Genomic DNA, 18594 nt, shown 5'->3' on the forward strand with positions numbered 1-18594 from the left:
ACTTCACAAGAGTTTGTGTGCAATAATATTGTGTGCAATATCACACTAAGTCCACTTAGCTGTTTATTGTTTTTATATATTCTTATTATCTTTTTTGCTGACTTGGCATGTAATTGGATTGGAATTGGAAGCTGAATGTCAGATCCATCATGCTGCAGTTAAGATGGAAAACAACAGAAAAACCACTGTCCAAATAAGCACTGACTCTACTCTATGCCTGTATTGTTCATATTCTACTAATCAAGAATCAATAGATTCCCAGTAGGGAGGTGAATGTTCAATAGGAGCAAGAAACATTTAAAAAAACATTTTAAAATCTCAATTGACAACTTTTCTTTCCACGTTCATGTTTTGCTGGGTCGCTCCTTATTTCAACAGGCACTCTGTGTGGAGTGCACTAGTTAGCTAACAGCCTTGTTCTGTGTTTCTTCCATTGCTCCCCTCCCACCTTTGACCCCGAATCTTTGCCCCACCACTGTGTGTGTACATGTGTGTTTTTAATGCTATATGTAGAAACAGGTGTGGAGTGATTTTGGCGGAAAGATTGATAGTGAAGTGTGGAAGGCAAGTATAATGCACTCAGCGTCAATGAGTCTTGTTCTTGGTCTATCCTCACCCACTCTTTGAGTGTGTGCGTTAATGCATCCTGTGCTAGAAATTCACTGCCTTTGCAAAAGCATGTGTGGCTGATGCTTCCACATAAATGTAACTGCACCAACCACAGCATTGTGTCATCTCTGTTATTTGGCTGCAGCAACACACTCGACAGATTGTTCTTTTCTTTAATTGTGTGGCTAAAATATTGTTATTTTTCCTTCCTGTTGGCACAGATCTGAATGTGTTTGTACACACAAGTGTGTGTACATTCTACATGTTAACTTTCTCTCCTTGATGCAGCATGCTCCATTACACATAACACACCAATGCCATTTCTCCATCCAGCATTCTGCCCACACTTGGATGCATGCTGGCATACATTGTGTGGAGTCAAATATTTACATTTGTTTTCTGCCAGGTTTGTGTCTTATTAGCCCTTATCCCACATGCCCTGTAACTCGTTGAATGACAGATATACATATTGGTGTCAGAATATGAGCCACTGTGATTGTTCATTCCAGGGAAAAGCTTGCAATTCCTTAAGGAGTTCAACATGTACTCTATGCTGGTCTTACACAATGTAAGAAATCTGGGTAAAAGTTGGAAGCAGTAGGAAGAAAATTGATTCCAATGACATTCACAAGCTATGTTGAAGCTATGAATTTGATATCATCTTGCATTAATAAAAGGTTGTCAAAATACATCTGATTCACTTACAACTACATTACCTCAACTGTAAAGTTCCTCAAAATAAAACCAAGTATTGGACACAGCGGGGCTCTTATCTGGAATTGTTGTCCCATGCGATCAGACTTAAGTGAGTTTTTCTTCATATAGGACACATGTGTGAATGATTAAAGCCACTGCCAAACCCCGACAATATTACAGCTTATATGTGTGAATGGGGCTTTAAGGTGTTTGCCTTTTGGCCAAAGATGTGGGGTTTATTATGCACACTCTGATGATGTCACCTGTGTGCACCAGGACCTGCAGGCTGCCACAGTGAACCCTGACCCCAGTCTGAAGGAGTTTGAGGGTGCTACGCTTCGCTACGCATCACTCAAGCTAAGGTGAATTACCTGTACACACACACTCATACGCACACACACACACACACAAACTACCTCTGTGCACAAATCTCTCCAAGCCAAGAGAGTTGTTGTTAGTTATCAAGCACATTTTCCTTTCTTGTCTCAATACTCAGCTACATCTTAGTCTGTCTATCCAGTGGTCTGTCCAGTTAGTTTCTCTAATCTTTTGTTTAATCAGTGTTAGAGTTAAATGAGGTCAGACAAAGCAGGAAGTTAGTTCTTATACTCAGGAAATACCTCCATGTTCTCTATTAGTGTAATGACTGCCTGTAGCCTTTACATGCAGGACAGGAACCTTTTCAGTAAAACAGTTAATGGTTGCAATGGTAATAATGTCATGCTGCTAATTTTATAACTACATCCTGTATTTTTTTTACTTTTCTTTTCAGGAACCGTCCAGCAGTGGAAGAAGAGGAGTCCAGCAGTGTTAACAGTGACCCAGAAGCAAAAGTAATAAGCCTTTTCCTAAACTTTTTGTTCTGTGGCTATTGTAATGTATCCATCAAGAAAATTTCTAAATGGTTAAAAAGTTAAGATTTTTTTGTGCATTTGTACGTCTTTGTGTTGCCTTTATTTAAACTGTAAAAACTATAGATGTGTTTGTGTGGCTGGCAGAATACCTACACATGAGCAATGTTATCTTCTGCAGGATCTAAAGTTACTCCAGACCTTCATTTATATGTTATCTAAACCTACTTTTAACCACTGTAGAATATAATCAACATTCCCAGCACACATGGCTTCTTGCCTTGATACCGTGCGTATGTTTTAGTCTGTTGATGTCCAAAGCCTGTTTGTTTACTGGTGGTGTTTATGTTGATCACAGTGGCAGTCTTTGCTTGTGTGAAGTGAAAGACAATACTGCCTTCAAGTGGTGAGACTGAGAAGTACAGTTCAGTTCTGCACATTGGTGCATTGATTACTTAGCTTAGATTCAAATTAGGCATTTCAAGTTTTTTAATGAAGGCTCAATAAGATAGCTACTCAGTAGAATGCCGTGCCCATTTGACTGATACCAGCAAATGTCAGGCCATGATATAAATTAATTTGGAATCCAACTAATTAAACAGAACAAAAGATTAATGAATAATCTGATCTGGTCATTCTTTCACCAACTTCAGCAGATTGCAGGAAGGCTAAAATTCATACCAAAGTGTGCTCACAAATTGCTGAATAGATCTAAAGCATTGCAGATTAGAGTTGAAAGCCAACATTCAGCTTGATGACGTGGTGCTGATTTGGCTGTCTCGTGTCTGTTTTCCTCTGTATTTGCCTGGCAGAAATTCACAGTCCTTAGCAACTGTGACACTGTGATGAATACCAGACACAAACACAGACCTACAGTCAGGGCATCTGGTCCAGTAGCGCACACACACACACACACACACACACACACACACACACACACACACACACACACACACACACACACACACACACACACACACACACACCATTCCAGCAGATAGATCACTGTAGAATAAAGATTGGATCAGTACCTCCAGAGTAAGGTAGTTAAAAACAAACAAAACCTCACTCGACAACAATTTCTATTAATCAATGTGTACAAAACTGTTCATATAATGGCAGCTAACACACAGCTGCTATTCAACACTCCTTATTAAGAAACATACTATTAAGCTATCGGGTGGGTGTGACCGTTTTTGTGTCATACAGCTGCTACCACCTGCAGGTCTGGAACTGTTACACAACTTTCACCAGACTCCGGGCATAGTGAGTTACTGTGTGTATGTGTGTGTGTGAGGAAGTGAGCCAGACATTTGTCAATCTCACTCAGTGTCAAATCAGCAGTATAAATAACCCCACATTGAAGACATCATCGTACTGTCTGTCCTGCTGGGAAGTACTTACACTCTGCTTTGAGTGTGTTTGCCGTAGCACTATTCTTACTACTCACACAAGTCAAACGTACTATATGTACTTCAACAGATATGAACATTATATCCACATGTGAACGAGTTTCCCTACAACAAGCTATGCCACTGGTTAATGTGATAGTGACTCACTTTATTTACTGTCTGCCACCTCTGTGTCTCTCTGTCTCACATCTTGGGCCTCTCTGCTGTGCAAAGTACTACAGAGTACTGCTGAATGGACTGCTGAAATCAAATAAATACTTGATGATGGCAAATGGATGGGTGGCTCTGCTTTTCTTATCCAACATGTTTTGTTGTCCTCATCTGTTTATCTAAGTTTCGGTCTTTGCAGATTTCAAATTGTTTGGGTTTACCCTCAGAAAAAGACCTTTTACTCCTTTGTAGTGCCTAAAAAAGAAACCTACTGGTCCGTGTGCAAAAAGTCGTCATATGTCTGTAAGAACTGAACTAAAGTGTCATTAGTATCATCGTCTGGTGTGTCTGTGTTTTGCAGTGTTTTGCAGTGCGCTCTCTGGGATGGGTGGAGATGGCTGAGGAGGACTTGGCTCCTGGGAAGAGCAGTGTTGCTGTTAACAACTGCATCCGACAGCTGTCCTACTGCAAGAATGACATCCGTGACACCGTCGGCATCTGGGGAGAGGTGAGGAGCAGAGTGTAGTCATATGGTACGGTATTTGTCTGTTTCTGTGTTTTGTTTTGGGTGAGTAGTTGTTGGAATTAAAGGATTTGGGGAGGACGAGTGTTGCAGAAAGCCAAGAAGATGAATCAAAAGGTAAGGGCAGAGCAAAGAAAGAGCAGTTAGCCAGGGCAATGGCCTTATGAAATGTATGCCAAAATATGGATGGAGGAGGGGAGAATAAAGAGAGGAAACATTATGAAGTCTTTCCCTTTCTCTCTGGTGCTTGTGTTTAATGTGAAACGACAGAACACAGAAAGAGGGGGAGAGTTTCATCCCTTTTTCAATAACCTTTCATCTTCCTACCCCTCTTTTTAAGGTCTGATAATTTATTTAGAGACACTCACACACTTACACGCACACACAGGCAAATACACATATATAGGAAAGTAAAAGAAAGCACTTCCATCTTTAAAGGACTACTTTTTTTTGCAACGTCTTGAGCTTCAGGAAATAAGGATTGCATGTTTTTGTGATGAGATCTGAAGAATTTGTGTGTGTGTGTGTGTGTTTGTGTATTCAGGGGAAGGACATGTACCTAGTGCTGGAGAATAATATGTTGAACCTGGTCGACCCCATGGACCGCAGTGTGCTTCACTCTCAGCCAATCACAAGTATCCGAGTGTGGGGCGTTGGCCGGGACAATGGCAGGTTAGTCACATTGCTCTTTTTTTTTTCTTTAAAAATTGATTAATCCCCTTTTGCTTGAAATGTCATGTTGTGATTTTCTCAGAATACATTACCTCTTAGTAATCTTTAACATTTATGTAGTGTAAATAGTCTAAGAGATTCCAGTGTTATTAACCACTCAACTGGGCCTTGACTCACATTCACATTTTGTTGTTAAGGTTTAAGTTTTTAAATACTTTAATTGATCGATTAGTCACCAGTGTAAATGAAGTCAATGGTGCATCACGCATACTCAGTAAAAGGTCAGGGTAACAATTGAGGGCAGCAGATGGGTGCTGTGGTGACAGGCAGAGGAGAGGAGTTAATGATTGATGATGAAGGGATGCTAATGAAAGATTAATTCATTAGTACAAAGGAGAGGATGAGAGGGAGTATGGCCTTTATTCTATTTCACCACAAATCCCCACCTGAGTGATCTGCCCCTCGCTTTCACCTCAGCAGAGCTCAGCACAGCCGGCTTCACAAAAAAGACAAATTCGCACCCAGCAGTAGACCTGTCTCTATGCTGGGCAGCTACAAGGTTTAATATTCCAGAAGGTGTAGTAAAAGTAAAAGCAAATGTTCTTTACCAATGTTTGCTGCATATATGAAGGTTAAAATTAAACTTTAAACAAACACAGTGTGGTAATACCGCTGGCTGACCAGTAAAGGGCGCTCTGCGCTGCTGCTGAATGCATGAGAAGAAACCAAATGTAGGTTATCAGGCGTAGCAAGGTGATGTGGACTGGATAGATCAGTAGCTCCTCTATAGTTCGAACTGCCACATGTATGCACACACTCACGCACATACACGAGTACACTCAGGAAAAGAGGCAAGGCTAAAAGCTCTTGGCATATGCAGAACTGCAGAATATTGTTGCCTCAGGAATCTCTTCTCTCATTCATACACACACACACACACAAACACACACACACACACACACACACACACACATACATACATACATGCCTGCGGTGTATGTTACAGTTTTATTTATAACGTAAGATCACCCTGTCAGATAAAACGAACGTGTGTTTTCCGAGTACTTAGCTTTTATTTCTACCATCCACATCTACATGTAGTAGGAGAGTCAGAGCAGTGGGAATACCTCGGCTGCAGCAGAGGGAGGAGGAGGAGGAGGAGAGAAGATGGTTAGAGGGGGAGGAGGAGGAGGAGGAGGATGAAGAGAGGGGGTTTTTGGCAGGAGAGAGGGAGAGAGGGAGAGAGGGGGATGAAGCTGCCAGAAGGGGAGGTATGGTTAGTGCTCACTGGGTGTGGAGCAGACAGGTTGAGGAGTGTGTGTGCACGCCTGCAGCATCACCAGGAATAGATGGTGTGAGAGTGTAAAGACGCTCCCGTACACAGGATTACCTGCCAAAATAGGAAAACAAACCGCTGTGAGTATATTTATATACCTTTTATCTTACTTTTGGAACCATCACTCCAGCGTTTTTGTTTTATTGTAAAGAAGCAGGAAAAGAAATGTAAGCTACAGATATGAATGATCAGGCCTCAGTCTGTAGGGGGATTGTTGCTGAGCAGGTAGTTTGTGGGTTGATTTGATACAGCCAGTGTGAGGTGTGCTTGTCACAATTTTCCAGGAACTCCGGTGGACTGGAATAATCAGACGTGAGTGCCTGTGTGGTGGTTTGCTTGCGAGTTGGTTGTGAAATGAGGGTGGCTGGGGCTAACTACAAATATAATACATGATAAAGGAGTCATGTTATTCTGAATCTGGTGTTTGAATGTATTTGTAATGCTGAGAAGCTTCAAACAATGAAATGTGCAGTAGTTCAAGACTAAAACTGTTTTCTTTATTTTAGGAAATGTGCATCCAAAAATTCACTCCCCTTTTTTGCATTTTAAACACTACAAAAATACCAGTAGCTGCATTTTCTGCACATCTTTGCCCATATAACATTTTTGTTTTAATTATTTATGGGTTGCTGGACTGTTTTGTTTAAAGATATAAAATATTATGGAATTCATAACCTGGTTGGAGCAGGGATTTTCCCTTTTATTGCTCTCCCTCTCCATCTCACACACACACACACACACACACACACACACACACACACACACACACACACTCTTCTACCCTTGCGATAGACTGGAGTGTTTTTTTCAGTAAAGGAATGGTGCCCCGGTGGCTCCCCCTCTCCCCATGTGCCATGAAACTCATTATCGCAGTTGAGATTACAGATTCCCACAGCAACCTTGACATTTTCAGGGGCGTCGACATGATGATAAGATTATATTCAAAATGAGATATCACCCCCATTCCCTCCATCTCCCTGTCTTTCCTCTGACTTTTATCTTCTCTCCTCATCTGGGTGTTTTATTCTTCCCTTGTCTTTACACTTTTATCTTTGTCGTGAACATTGTTGCAGTTCACTTCCATTTCCTCTCCCACTGTTTCACCTTTCTATCATTATATCCATTATTCTTCTAGCTCTGCCTCTTAGCAACTTCTTTTTATGTGACTTTTAGAAACTCCCAGCCTATTTCCTATTCTGTGAGGAAACACAACCGATCAGCATCCAATTAAAACTAATTGCACTCATCCAGAACATCTCTCTGTCCCTCCTCTCTTTTCGTTCATACCTTATTCACTTTCAAGGTTAAGTATAAGTAAAAATTACCTGCATTGCTGCTCTGACCTCTGCTACATGCCTTCAACCCACATGCACACACTGCTCTTGAAGCTGTTTTTTGGTAAATAGTTCTGTCACGCAAAGATGATGACTGATGATGAGTATATAACTCAGTGTGATTGTGTGTGTTTGAGGCCCTGTTTGCTACCTCTTTGCCTCTTGTCCCCCAGCAGGGGGTTGGTACGATAAATTTAATTTTTTTTCCTCTTTTATTTTACTAACTGTCTTCCTTTCCTCCCTTGCTTCCTTGGACACAGAGAGAGGTAAACACATTCCTTGCTTTCATCCCTCCACCCTCTTACAGTATCTCTCCATCATCTCTGTCATTCTTTATTGTTTCATTTCCTCTGCGTCTCATTTTTCTCCTGTTCAAAGTGGCTCTTGATGTACTGGGGCATTGTGTGCGCATACACTCACAGATGTAGGAACTGAAGGTGACCTCCTCTGTCCTTCTCTGTCTACAAGCATTTTTTTTAAAGTATGCACACACACACAAATAGGAATCTTTTGTGGAGAGTTTTCCCCCCGAGGGGCTGGGCTCAGAAATCTTGTTAGCCCTCAGGACTGTGTTTCCTATTGCATGGCATATTGAAGCACACAGCTTGAAGGAAGTTATTTAGACTGGTTTTATGTGCATTTCTGAATGACGTAAATCAGCGTGTGTGTTGTACTGGTTTAATTTGCTGCGGCTATATTTCTTCTTATTCTACGTCTTCATTCCTCTCTCCCTCAGTCTCCTTTGTTTAGTCTTTTCATCCTTTCTATTCAGCAAACTTAAATTGTTTTCGGCTCCAGTGGGCCCAGGGGGAAAGTTCTTCCCTGCTGTCACTCATTCACCTCCCTCTTGCATCACGCTGCTCTATTGATCTCTGGGGTCCATCGACCTGCGTGTGTGTGTGTATATACGTGTGTGTGTGTCCTGTATTCATCAGACTGCTAAAGGTCAGTTCATCTCTCATCTGTCTCCAAGAGCTGTCAGTCTTAAAACTGGGCACACATGCACACACACTCATATCATGAACAGACATTACTACTTCATTATTTATCCATCTCCAAGTGGTAGCGAAACCAATCCAACAAACCCTCCCCTCATCTTCATCCCCCTGGTGTTTTTCTCCTTTTGTGTGTCTTCACTGACCCTGTGTTTTCCTCTCTCCCAGGGACTTTGCATATGTGGCGCGGGATAAAAACACCAGGATCCTGAAATGTCATGTGTTCCGCTGTGACACGCCAGCCAAAGCCATCGCCACCAGCCTGCATGAGATCTGCTCCCGGGTAAGTGGTTTAGGCCGGAGGAGGGTCCAAAAACACGATGCCAAGCTTGGATTTAGCAAAAAGACTCCGACAAAAATGAAGGGGTAGGGTTAGGGTTACCTTCTTTCATGCAACAGAGATGGCTGGGAGACGATAAAATGTAGTGCTGATGGTCATTATCACATTTCATTTTACAAACAACCGTCCAAAGCAAAAAAAAAAAAAACAAGCACCAGTAGTGGTACTCATATACTATTCCACAATCTATGCACACATTTTAATCTTTGCATAGAGTCTCTACAGTCCTCTAAAAGTTCAAAAACAAGATTAAAGTCATCTAAATTTCAGGCCCAACAATGGTTTCCTTCTCCCAAAACACAGTTATCACAGAGCTTTCTCTGCACTGCATGTCCACTCTTAGATGAATACAGATGAATGCAAACAGGGTTAGAAGGAAAGTATTCAGTGTTTTTTATTGCAATTCTTTATTCGCTTAACTCACTTGGAATGAATGGGTTTTTCTTTTGTTCATGTCCCAATAAAACACATTTATAGCTGTAGAACTTTAATTCAATTTAGGAAAAGATCTTTAAATTCTTTCTTTCTCTATTTATGTGTACTCATAATTTGGTGTTGAATTCAATTATATGCAGTGGTTTTAAAGCTTTTTTTTAAATAACTTATGTTACCCACAGATACCTTGTTATGACTATTGACTCAACAAAGTGTGCTCCTGAAATGTCATTTGTTCAAAGAAAAGTGGGGCCAGTTGTCCCTCTACTCATCCATCATGCTGATACGAACTGTTATATATTTTATAGTCAACTTATAATATAGAACAAAGAGGCAGACGTTTCACACAAAAAAGGATAAATAAGGAAAGGCGGAGAATTTGTCACAGCAGGGGTTGCTAAGATGCAGAATTGCTGTGACAAACTCTCTTATTGAGGACATGTATAATTTATGTGTGTGTGTGTGTGTGTGTGTGTGTGTGTGTGTGTGTGTGTGTGTGTGTGTGTGTGTGTGTGTGTGTGTGTGTGTGTGTGTGTGGATGATTGTGGCTGTTTTTGTCAGTCTGGTTCTGCATTTGCACGTATGTGTTTCTCCCTGTGATTTGGACTGCAGGAAAAGCTTTTACCCTGTTTTGGAAAGAGGAGGGTGACCTGGTTGGTGTGTGTGTGTGTGTGTGTGTGTCTGTGTCTATGTATGTGTATGTCTGTGTGTCTGTGCTCCCCAGGTGAAATGGGTAGACAGCATGACAGTATCAAGGGTGAAACTGCTCCAGGTTTTCCTGAGCGCTTTTGTGTTGACTCTTTCATCTTTTTTTTCTCTCTCATCTCATCTTTCACTTTCACACATTTTTGTCTTTGTCTCTTTCCGCTCCTCTCCTGTGTCTCTGCCACGATATACCAATTCTCCTCTGTTTTTCCACGCCATTCCTCATACTTCTCTGCTTTTGCTCCTCTCTCTCTCTCTTTCTCTCTCTCCTCCAGATAATGACAGAGCGAAAGAATGCCAAAGCGATGGCAGGAGGTTCTCTCCAGGACAGGATGCAGGCAGGACTAGATCTCCCTTTACAAGGTAGGCTTCATACATACAGGACTTCACTCAGTGTCTGTGTGTGTGAGAGAGAGAGAGAGATTGTGAATGCGACAGGTGATGCATAAACAGTTCACTTCTATGGCACACTGCTTGAATTTAAACCAGTCATTTTTAAGAGCTAAAGTTTAAAAAAGAAATTGCCATGTTGTCCTCACAATGTCCTCTATTAAAGCTCCAAAGTTAGGAAGCGAAGCCATTGGAGCCATTAAACACAGTTGGTGTATGTGTTTACATTTGATGTTGCTCACCGAAAAATCATTGTGTGCGTCCTTGAAGCCTGAGAAATGCGTTGAATGCATTTCCTTCCTCATAAAACATTTACAAAGCCGATATATTTAATATTTTAAATCCTGCATTGTTTACATCCAAATTTACTAGCTTGTAGTCCCATTGTTACTTGGCTTCAGCTCATTGCTGCTCTTCACTGTGCCTAACCGCTGCCAACTGTCCATCAGAAGAATTGTGTGAAATTTCAACAGGAATGTGTTTCCCATGGTCACGCACTTGGATGCATACACATGCACAATACAAACAAAATAAAAAAATTAAAAAATTGCTCCATAGCTCTACTGGGTGTCAAAAAACTCCACGGGGTACCTTTTAACAGTTCTTCGCAGTTTGCAGATTTATGGGTTGGTGGTCCATTGCATCAGCATAATGTGCCAGAAAATGTCGAGGTTGTTCCTCAAATGTTTCGAATAGCGAGACAGATGGGAAAAGTAGCCAGCCAAGAGACGTAGCTAGCAACAAGACCAACTTTCTTGCACTTTCAGGAGACAGGAAAACAGTGTTGAAGAGAAAGGTAGACTAAAACATGAGAAACAGCATCAGTCAGGCCGACAGACAACAATCCAGCCTGCTCCTGACAGCTTGTCAAATCAAACAGCTGCAGTCTGTCTCTGCTTAATATAAAAAACTGACATGAGAAACAGGAGGTGCAGAGTGAGAATGTGTGTAGTCCATTGTGCCACTGCAAAGCAGTGTCCTATTATAACATGATGTCGCCCAGTAATTAACAAATAGGTATGAAAGTACTTTATCTTGAATATATATATTATATATATATAACATCTTGTCACCATCTGTTAAACCTGGTTAAACTAAACACAAAGACTAGAATCACTCAACATCACATTGTTCAGTCAGTAGCCTTATAAGATCTTTCACAGTACATTTAAAAGTTGTGACAGAGCGGTCAGTATCCAGATATTTACCTTACCCTCTCTAAATGAGCATTGTTGTTGTTTACATGTAGTTAATATTTACTCTTATGAGCTCCTATTAAACGTGTGTGTGTGGCTTCTCCCCAGCAGAGTTCCCCACACCAAAGACGGAGCTGGTTCAGAAGTTCCAGGTGCTTTACCTTGGGATGCTACCTGTGGCCAGACCACTAGGTCAGTCTGACACACCAGCACACTACTCATGCACACTGTAATGAGATTTAAAGTACATGGCTTGTGTTATTGTTGATAGTCTAATTTCAGGTATTTCTTTTCTGCTCCAGGCATGGACATACTGAATGGAGCTATAGAGAGTTTAATCAGTTCTTCCAACAGAGAGGACTGGACTCCGGTAGCCCTGAATGTGGCAGATGCTACTGTCACCATCAGCAAAGACAAGGTCAGACACACATCTGCCATTTCCAAACTACTTCTGGTTTCTCGTTCTTCTTTTGTTTGGAAAAATTAAATATGATGAATTTTGTCTTGTGAACTCTGTTCGGTAACAGCCAGTGTTTTGCAGCCTTGCAGCAGCTGGCGGGGATATGGGGACCATTGAATTCAATGGGTTCATTCACATTGTCAAAATCAGCTAAATGTTCAGTCATGACATTGAAAATGTTTTTCATAACACTGTGCTTTCTGTACTCAACCACAACAAATTCTTCCTGGCCAACATTACTACATGTTGTAGCCTGTTTTGTGTGCAGGCTGCAGCACTCTCGCTCAATAGTGGACCAAATTAAAAAAATTGTTGTCCCCATTGACACAAAAACACGGATCCATGTTGAATTATAGCTTTAAAGTTACCCTTTAAGGCCCAGCTGCTCCAGTGGACCTGTTTATTATGAGGCTGGGGTTGCTCCCCTCTATGAACAGAGTGCAGAAATGTTGTTGGATAATTGAATTCCTTTAGTACTGTGTTTTGTGATGTCTTTTCTTCTAGTTAAATCCTAAAAACGTTTTTCATGTTCTTTTGATTAACACATGTTTCTGACCAGGACGAAGAAGAAGTGCTGGTGGAGTGTCGGGTTCGCTTCCTGTCATTCATGGGTGTTGGCCGTGACGTGCACACGTTTGCCTTTGTCATGGACGCTGGCGGCCATCGTTTTGACTGTCACGTCTTCTGGTGTGAGCCCAACGCTGGAAATGTGTCGGAGGCTGTACAGGCAGCTTGTATGGTGAGTTACTGAGCAACAGCACAGAGCTGACGACGCAACAACTCTGACTAGATTAAGATTAGGTTAGTTGAGAAATAAAAGAATCTCTGGAGTTGTTAGTATATTGCCCTAACCATGAATGCTAACTTGAGTTGGTGTTTGGATAAAGTCATCACTTTGTTCTCTAGAGGGTAGGAGGATTAGAAAGTACTTAAAATAGGTTTAAAACACGTTTTCTTTGGCCAAACTAAAACTAAAAAACTAAAAACTAAAAATGCTTAATTTAGGATTTGTTTGCACACAGACGTCAGAAAATCATCAGAACATTCAGGCATAAAACACAAGACAGCAAACAAAGTACAATATAGATAACCTTATTAAACCCAGCTGATCTTAAAGGGTTCCTTCATTCCTAATTAAATTCAAGCTATCAAATGCAAAATTCTAACATTTTGAAGGTCATCATCATCACTTAACGCACAGAAGAGCAGAGGCACAGAAATATAGAGCCTTTTTTCTGAAACTGAATGTCTTTGCTTATGGTTTAGTTTCAGTCTTGACAGATGGGGGTTTTACTGTCCAACCCATATGCTCTATTCAGATCGTAATGGGGCCCTCTGTCAAAGCAATGTTGGTGTAAAACATGCATTCAAATGAAGTGAAGCCACCTAAAGTGAAAATATAGTTTGTGTTCAGCATCAGTTGTCTCTGAAAGGGGACGTCCTTGCAAGCCATCTAGTATAGATTTTCTGTTTCAAGTGTAGTGTTTTAGATTGTATTACACATTGTTTACTGCTGTGCAGGAAGTGTTTTCAAAGAGGACACGTACATTGAATTAGTAACCAGTAAACCCATAATACCTTTTATAATGTTTTTATTTTATCATTATAATGTCGATAATCACAACCCAGAATGCCCTCTGTGGTGTTTCTGCTATAATGCAGTCCATTAGTGGAGGTTACTCATCTTCCTCTGCCCTCTCTGCTGTGTGTGAGTCACAAGATTAGTTGACTGCTGGCTGGGCTATTGATCACACATCAGAACTTTGGATATATGGACACACACACACACACACACACACACACACACACACACACACACACACACACACACACACACACACACAAACTGATTCACAGTGACAAGAATCATCAGTCATTACTATTGATCACAGCTGCCTGCACCAGTCCTGCTTTTTCTTCTTTCTCTAACAGACACAAACACACACACACACACACACACAAACACACACATGGACAGACACCTCCACAGTCGTGCACTCAGCAGCTGTAACTCTGTATTATTTATAATATGTCTCTCTGTCTTTGCTGCCTCCTCTCTCTCTTTTAGCTGCGGTATCAGAAGTGTCTGGTGGCTCGACCCCCCTCCCAGAAGGCCTGTGGCTCGTCGCCCCCTGGTGACTCTGTGTCCCGCCGGGTCTCGACCAGCGTGAAGAGAGGTGTCTTGTCTCTCATCGACACCCTCAAACAGAAGAGACCCGTCACTGAGTTGCCGCAGTAACCACGGTTAAGTGCTACCCAGCTCCCTGCCACAACCCCCAGTCACCATGGTAACTAGTCGCATCGCTGCCAAAACCCGTCGCCACCACAGACCCCAGTAACCATGGAAACACAGCAAAACCCCAGGGTTTGGGAAACCCTGTCACAGTTCCTTCGCTTTTCTGGAGTAAAATTAAAATTTCACCTCAAGAGTTTTATCAGCTCTCGAGCAGCAACTCAAATCTGTTTCCTCAAAATAACTGAGACGAAAAAAGACTCACGTCAAGAAGGAACAACCCCAGAGAAACGCCTGGAGTGATCATCGTAAAAGGTGATAGTGTACATAGAAGTAACTCTCATCCCCCTCAGCACAGAGAAGGAGTGAGGAGAAGAGAGCCAATATTGAAGAAGTAGGAAGTGCTCCTTCAAAGCACAGCACGTGTGATGAACGAGTTCAATGCTGCCCAAACTGCTTATCTCTCCATGCTCTAATTGTATTTGTGTCTGTGCCTGTGCTGCCAGCATGACCTTGTACACCTGCCCCCCCCGTCATTCATCTGGTTGTCCTGTTAGTCTGTAGTGCCCCCCCCCCGTCCCTCTTTCTCATTATCCTCAGTAGACTGTAAGGTGAAGTAAATGGATGGAAGGAATCATGAAAGCCATCGTGTCTGATTTTCAAATCAGGATGTAATGAATGAAAGAAGGAAGCTGCTACAGACTAAAGAGATTTGGCCGTCGGTCTAACCCGTTTAACTGATCCTGCATGAACTTTTTATATAAAAGTGAACCATTCTAGACGATATCAATACACTGCTGCTGCTTTCAGAGACTGAAGGGGTGAGAAATCCGAAGCCATGTTGTTTTTTTTCTTATTATTTCTTTCTTTCTTTCTTTCTTTCTTTCTTTCTTTCTCATCAACTGTGCAAGAATCAGCCTGGAGGGTCTAAACGAGTGGTGACCTTTCACCCGAAACATCCTTCATATACTTCCTGTTTACTTCTCTAGTCTTTTGTTATCCCTTTGGAAAATGACAGATGATAGCCATAATGGAGGAGGAGATGCAGGGACGGACAGAGTGTTAACCCTCTCTCCTCTGCTCTCTGGTAAACAGTACTAGACTGCTGCTCCAAACACAGGAGCCATCAGCATGCTGCTGCTCTTTGATACACATGCTGGAAGGAATTATGGCAGATCCTTTAAATCCCACCTCAGTATCAGTCCTCAGAGACGTCATGTCCACAAATAAAAGGGGATTGGCAACAAGAAATTCTAGAGGAAACAAGACAAGAAGACTGGAGACGTTGTACCTTGGTATGGTGGCAATGATTTTGCCCACAGCTGAGATTTGAACTGTGAGGAGGTCAGGAAGAGAGAGAGACAGGTTTCACCTCCAGCCTCAGCTGTTTTTCCAGAGGAAAGCCAACATACATGTTGACTCAAATTAACAGGACCTGGGCTGCTATCTATCTGTCTCCAGGGTTCTGTTCACTTGAATGCGCCTTCTCTGTTTTGTCATCGCCTCCTTCCTTCCTTGTACGACTTGTTTTCATTAGTGCCACAAATCACTTTTGTTCTTTTTTTTGTAGTTTTTCCTCACAAAAATCTCAATTCAACACTGCTAGCTCCTTATTGTCACATATCTGACAAGCTTGGATGTATGGTAATAACTAATTAAGTCCTTTATTGCAACTAAAACCCACCAACACATCCCCCCCTAGCCTCGCAGTTCTCTTGGATGTGGGGCACCAGATTAATACTGAACCTCTCTAATTGATCGTTAGCTAAACCTCTCCCCTGGACAGCGATTGTCTAATCACAGTTTAGGAACTCTATGTAGGCATGGTCATCCTGTGGAGCTTTTGGATTGCCAAAAACAATAACACAAGCAAAAGTGCAGGGAATTAATTAAACTGTGTTTTTCTCCTCTAACATCAGCTGTTATTGTGGCAAATCAGGCAAACTAGCTTAACTATATTATAAGGTTTGCAGGTTGCATTAAGAGTGTTTCTCCCTGTAAGAGAATTAAGGATAATGTTAGCAGTTCTGTCTCTGTTCTTTATTGAATTTGAGGCAGTTTACACTCCAGCAACCTCAGCTTAATTGGTTCATCCTCTTCCTAAAAGCCTAAAAATAAAACATAAATATAACTTATGTCTTGGTTGTCCAAGTCTACCAAGGCAGCCAAACAGCGTTATGTTAGAATGAAATTACAGCCTGATACAATATTTCTTTATTCTACATACTTACTAATACCAGGACAAACTAGCTCTACTCTGCAATACAAAAACAGTTTCTTTATTTTCATGTCTTCTACATGGATTATCAATTGGTGAACTCTTTGCTGGAACATTTAGCTTTAGCTTTAGCCTCAGTCTTTTAACATGATATTGTGTATGTAGTCATTAACTGCACATCCCCTTTTACAAGACAGCAAACAACTCATGGAACAATCGTTCGTTAATTACCTAGCCAGCCGCAGATTGCCACAATTGCCAGTAAGAAAGAGAAGCTGCTTTTGTTTACTTCTGCATGAAATCAAAGAAGTTTCTGTTGTGAATCTGCCAATCTGTTATTGTAAACTGCATTTATGCCATTGACTATGACAGTAACTAAAGGTAACTAAGGCTTAACGAACACTCAAGGTGTTACATTAGTCGGTGCATCCCGCTTGTCGTCTTCATGTCTTACTTTTGAACTCCAGTTACATTCACAGGTTGAAGGAACTAGGAGCGTAATTGAGATTGTGATGAGAAAATTCAGCCACATCACCTTCTTTTGTCACGAGGATGTTGAAATGTGAATGAGATGACAAAATATCTGTGTACATAATATCCATTCAATGTAATGTTTGGCATTAATCATTGTTATAAGCTATCTTTTCATTTTGAATGTCTGTAGTTTTCTATTATTTTCTTGTAATGAAATGCCTTTTTTGAGAACTCACCAAATGGCCAAAGTGTAAATTACTGATATACATTGTTGTAGATAAGAAAAATACGAGAGCAAATAATGAAAAAGAGAGGAGAGGTGATTGGAAATTTTCACAGTTGTCAATTAAGTTGATGCTGAATTTAACTGAGCAATTATCTATGCATTCTTTTGATCTCGAGAAATGGAAAGTCGTAAAAAGCCTTGCATGCCCTTGGATGGTTGAAAGAACGACTGTATGTACTGAACAGAAATATTTTTTATTTTATTTATTCTATTTTATAAAGGTATATACTGAGTTTATTAGTTGGGGCAAGTAAAGTCTCTTGACTCTCGGTGTCATTGTCTCAGTCCCTCGTAAACTCACAAAGGCTACAACAAGCTCCGCTTTGCAGAAACAGGCAGATAAAGGATTATATCTTCACCTTGTACAGTGCACTGAGAGCTGGGAGTCCACTGGTGGTCCGAAACACTTGACAGGAGTGAAGAAGAAGAGGAAGACGAGGAGAAAAAAGATCACAGTGGTAACAGCGGTGGACTCCCAGTGTCTCTGTCAAGCTCACACACATTTCCCACAGATGGATGTGTTGGCTTCCGTTTGCTGCTCACTGATTTGTACACTTTATCAATGTAACCAATTGTGAGAATAAACAGCATTATAAAATAGAACATCTGGCTGTTGTGTGTCTGCATTAAAGCTGCAACTAATTTTTCCATTATTGGGGACGTTGCAGTTGATCTCACATTCAGTGTTTTTATGCTGGTGACCCCTCATCACAGGTTTCGGTCTGTTCAAGAGTGATTTTTCCTTCTCAGATTGTTTAATTTGACACAGAAAGATGAAAGTATGTAATAAATAAATGTATCCTGTCCTTTCTATTGTCTTGTGTCAAATTCCCAACAGTCTCCAAAGACTAAGATGACATCTGTTCCCTATTTTTTTTTTCTGAATAAGGGACTGTAAAATTATTAGGGTGGGGAGAGGAGCTTAAAGGCCCTCCAAGGCGTGGACCTTCCCATTGACCAAAAAAAAGAAATTACAAAACAAATTTTCCCCCAATATCTCAAAGTACTGTAACAGTACCAATGAACTGAGTCATCTTGCCGTTGGGAGCTCAAAGTGCTAATATTTTAAGATATTGTACCCCTGTTTAACCATTAATAAGACTATAAGTCTTACAAGAGAAATATTAAATAAAGTATAAATCTGTGATGGAAAAAAATGAATTTAAGTACACATTTACATTTGAGTTCATATTTGGCATTTTTACTTAAGTTATGACTTGCTCCGATAACTCAGTTATTTAAATAGTTTTTATTTAAGTTTCTTTTGATTGACTGATCA

General features: G+C 41.0%; 1 protein-coding gene across 8 annotated transcripts in view; it reads left to right on the forward strand.

The window, feature by feature from the left end:
- The window catches only part of apbb2b (amyloid beta (A4) precursor protein-binding, family B, member 2b), a 44996-nt gene extending 27078 nt beyond the window's left edge, over positions 1–17918 (forward strand). For 4 of the 8 annotated variants that reach the window (XM_051384315.1, XM_051384314.1, XM_051384316.1 and 1 more), the window contains 11 exons: positions 514–564; positions 1582–1667; positions 2078–2138; positions 4080–4226; positions 4786–4913; positions 8747–8861; positions 10334–10421; positions 11753–11836; positions 11947–12062; positions 12664–12843; positions 14173–17918. In XM_051384315.1, the coding sequence (XP_051240275.1) occupies positions 514–564; positions 1582–1667; positions 2078–2138; positions 4080–4226; positions 4786–4913; positions 8747–8861; positions 10334–10421; positions 11753–11836; positions 11947–12062; positions 12664–12843; positions 14173–14343 (1227 nt within the window). In that variant the 3' untranslated portion in view covers positions 14344–17918. The other 4 variants (XM_051384318.1, XM_051384319.1, XM_051384322.1 and 1 more) reach the window with 4 other exon arrangements.
- The last annotated feature ends 676 nt before the right edge of the window (positions 17919–18594 follow it).

The sequence above is a fragment of the Dicentrarchus labrax genome, unplaced genomic scaffold, assembly GCF_905237075.1.
Source record: "Dicentrarchus labrax unplaced genomic scaffold, dlabrax2021, whole genome shotgun sequence".
Taxonomy (NCBI): domain Eukaryota; kingdom Metazoa; phylum Chordata; class Actinopteri; family Moronidae; genus Dicentrarchus; species Dicentrarchus labrax.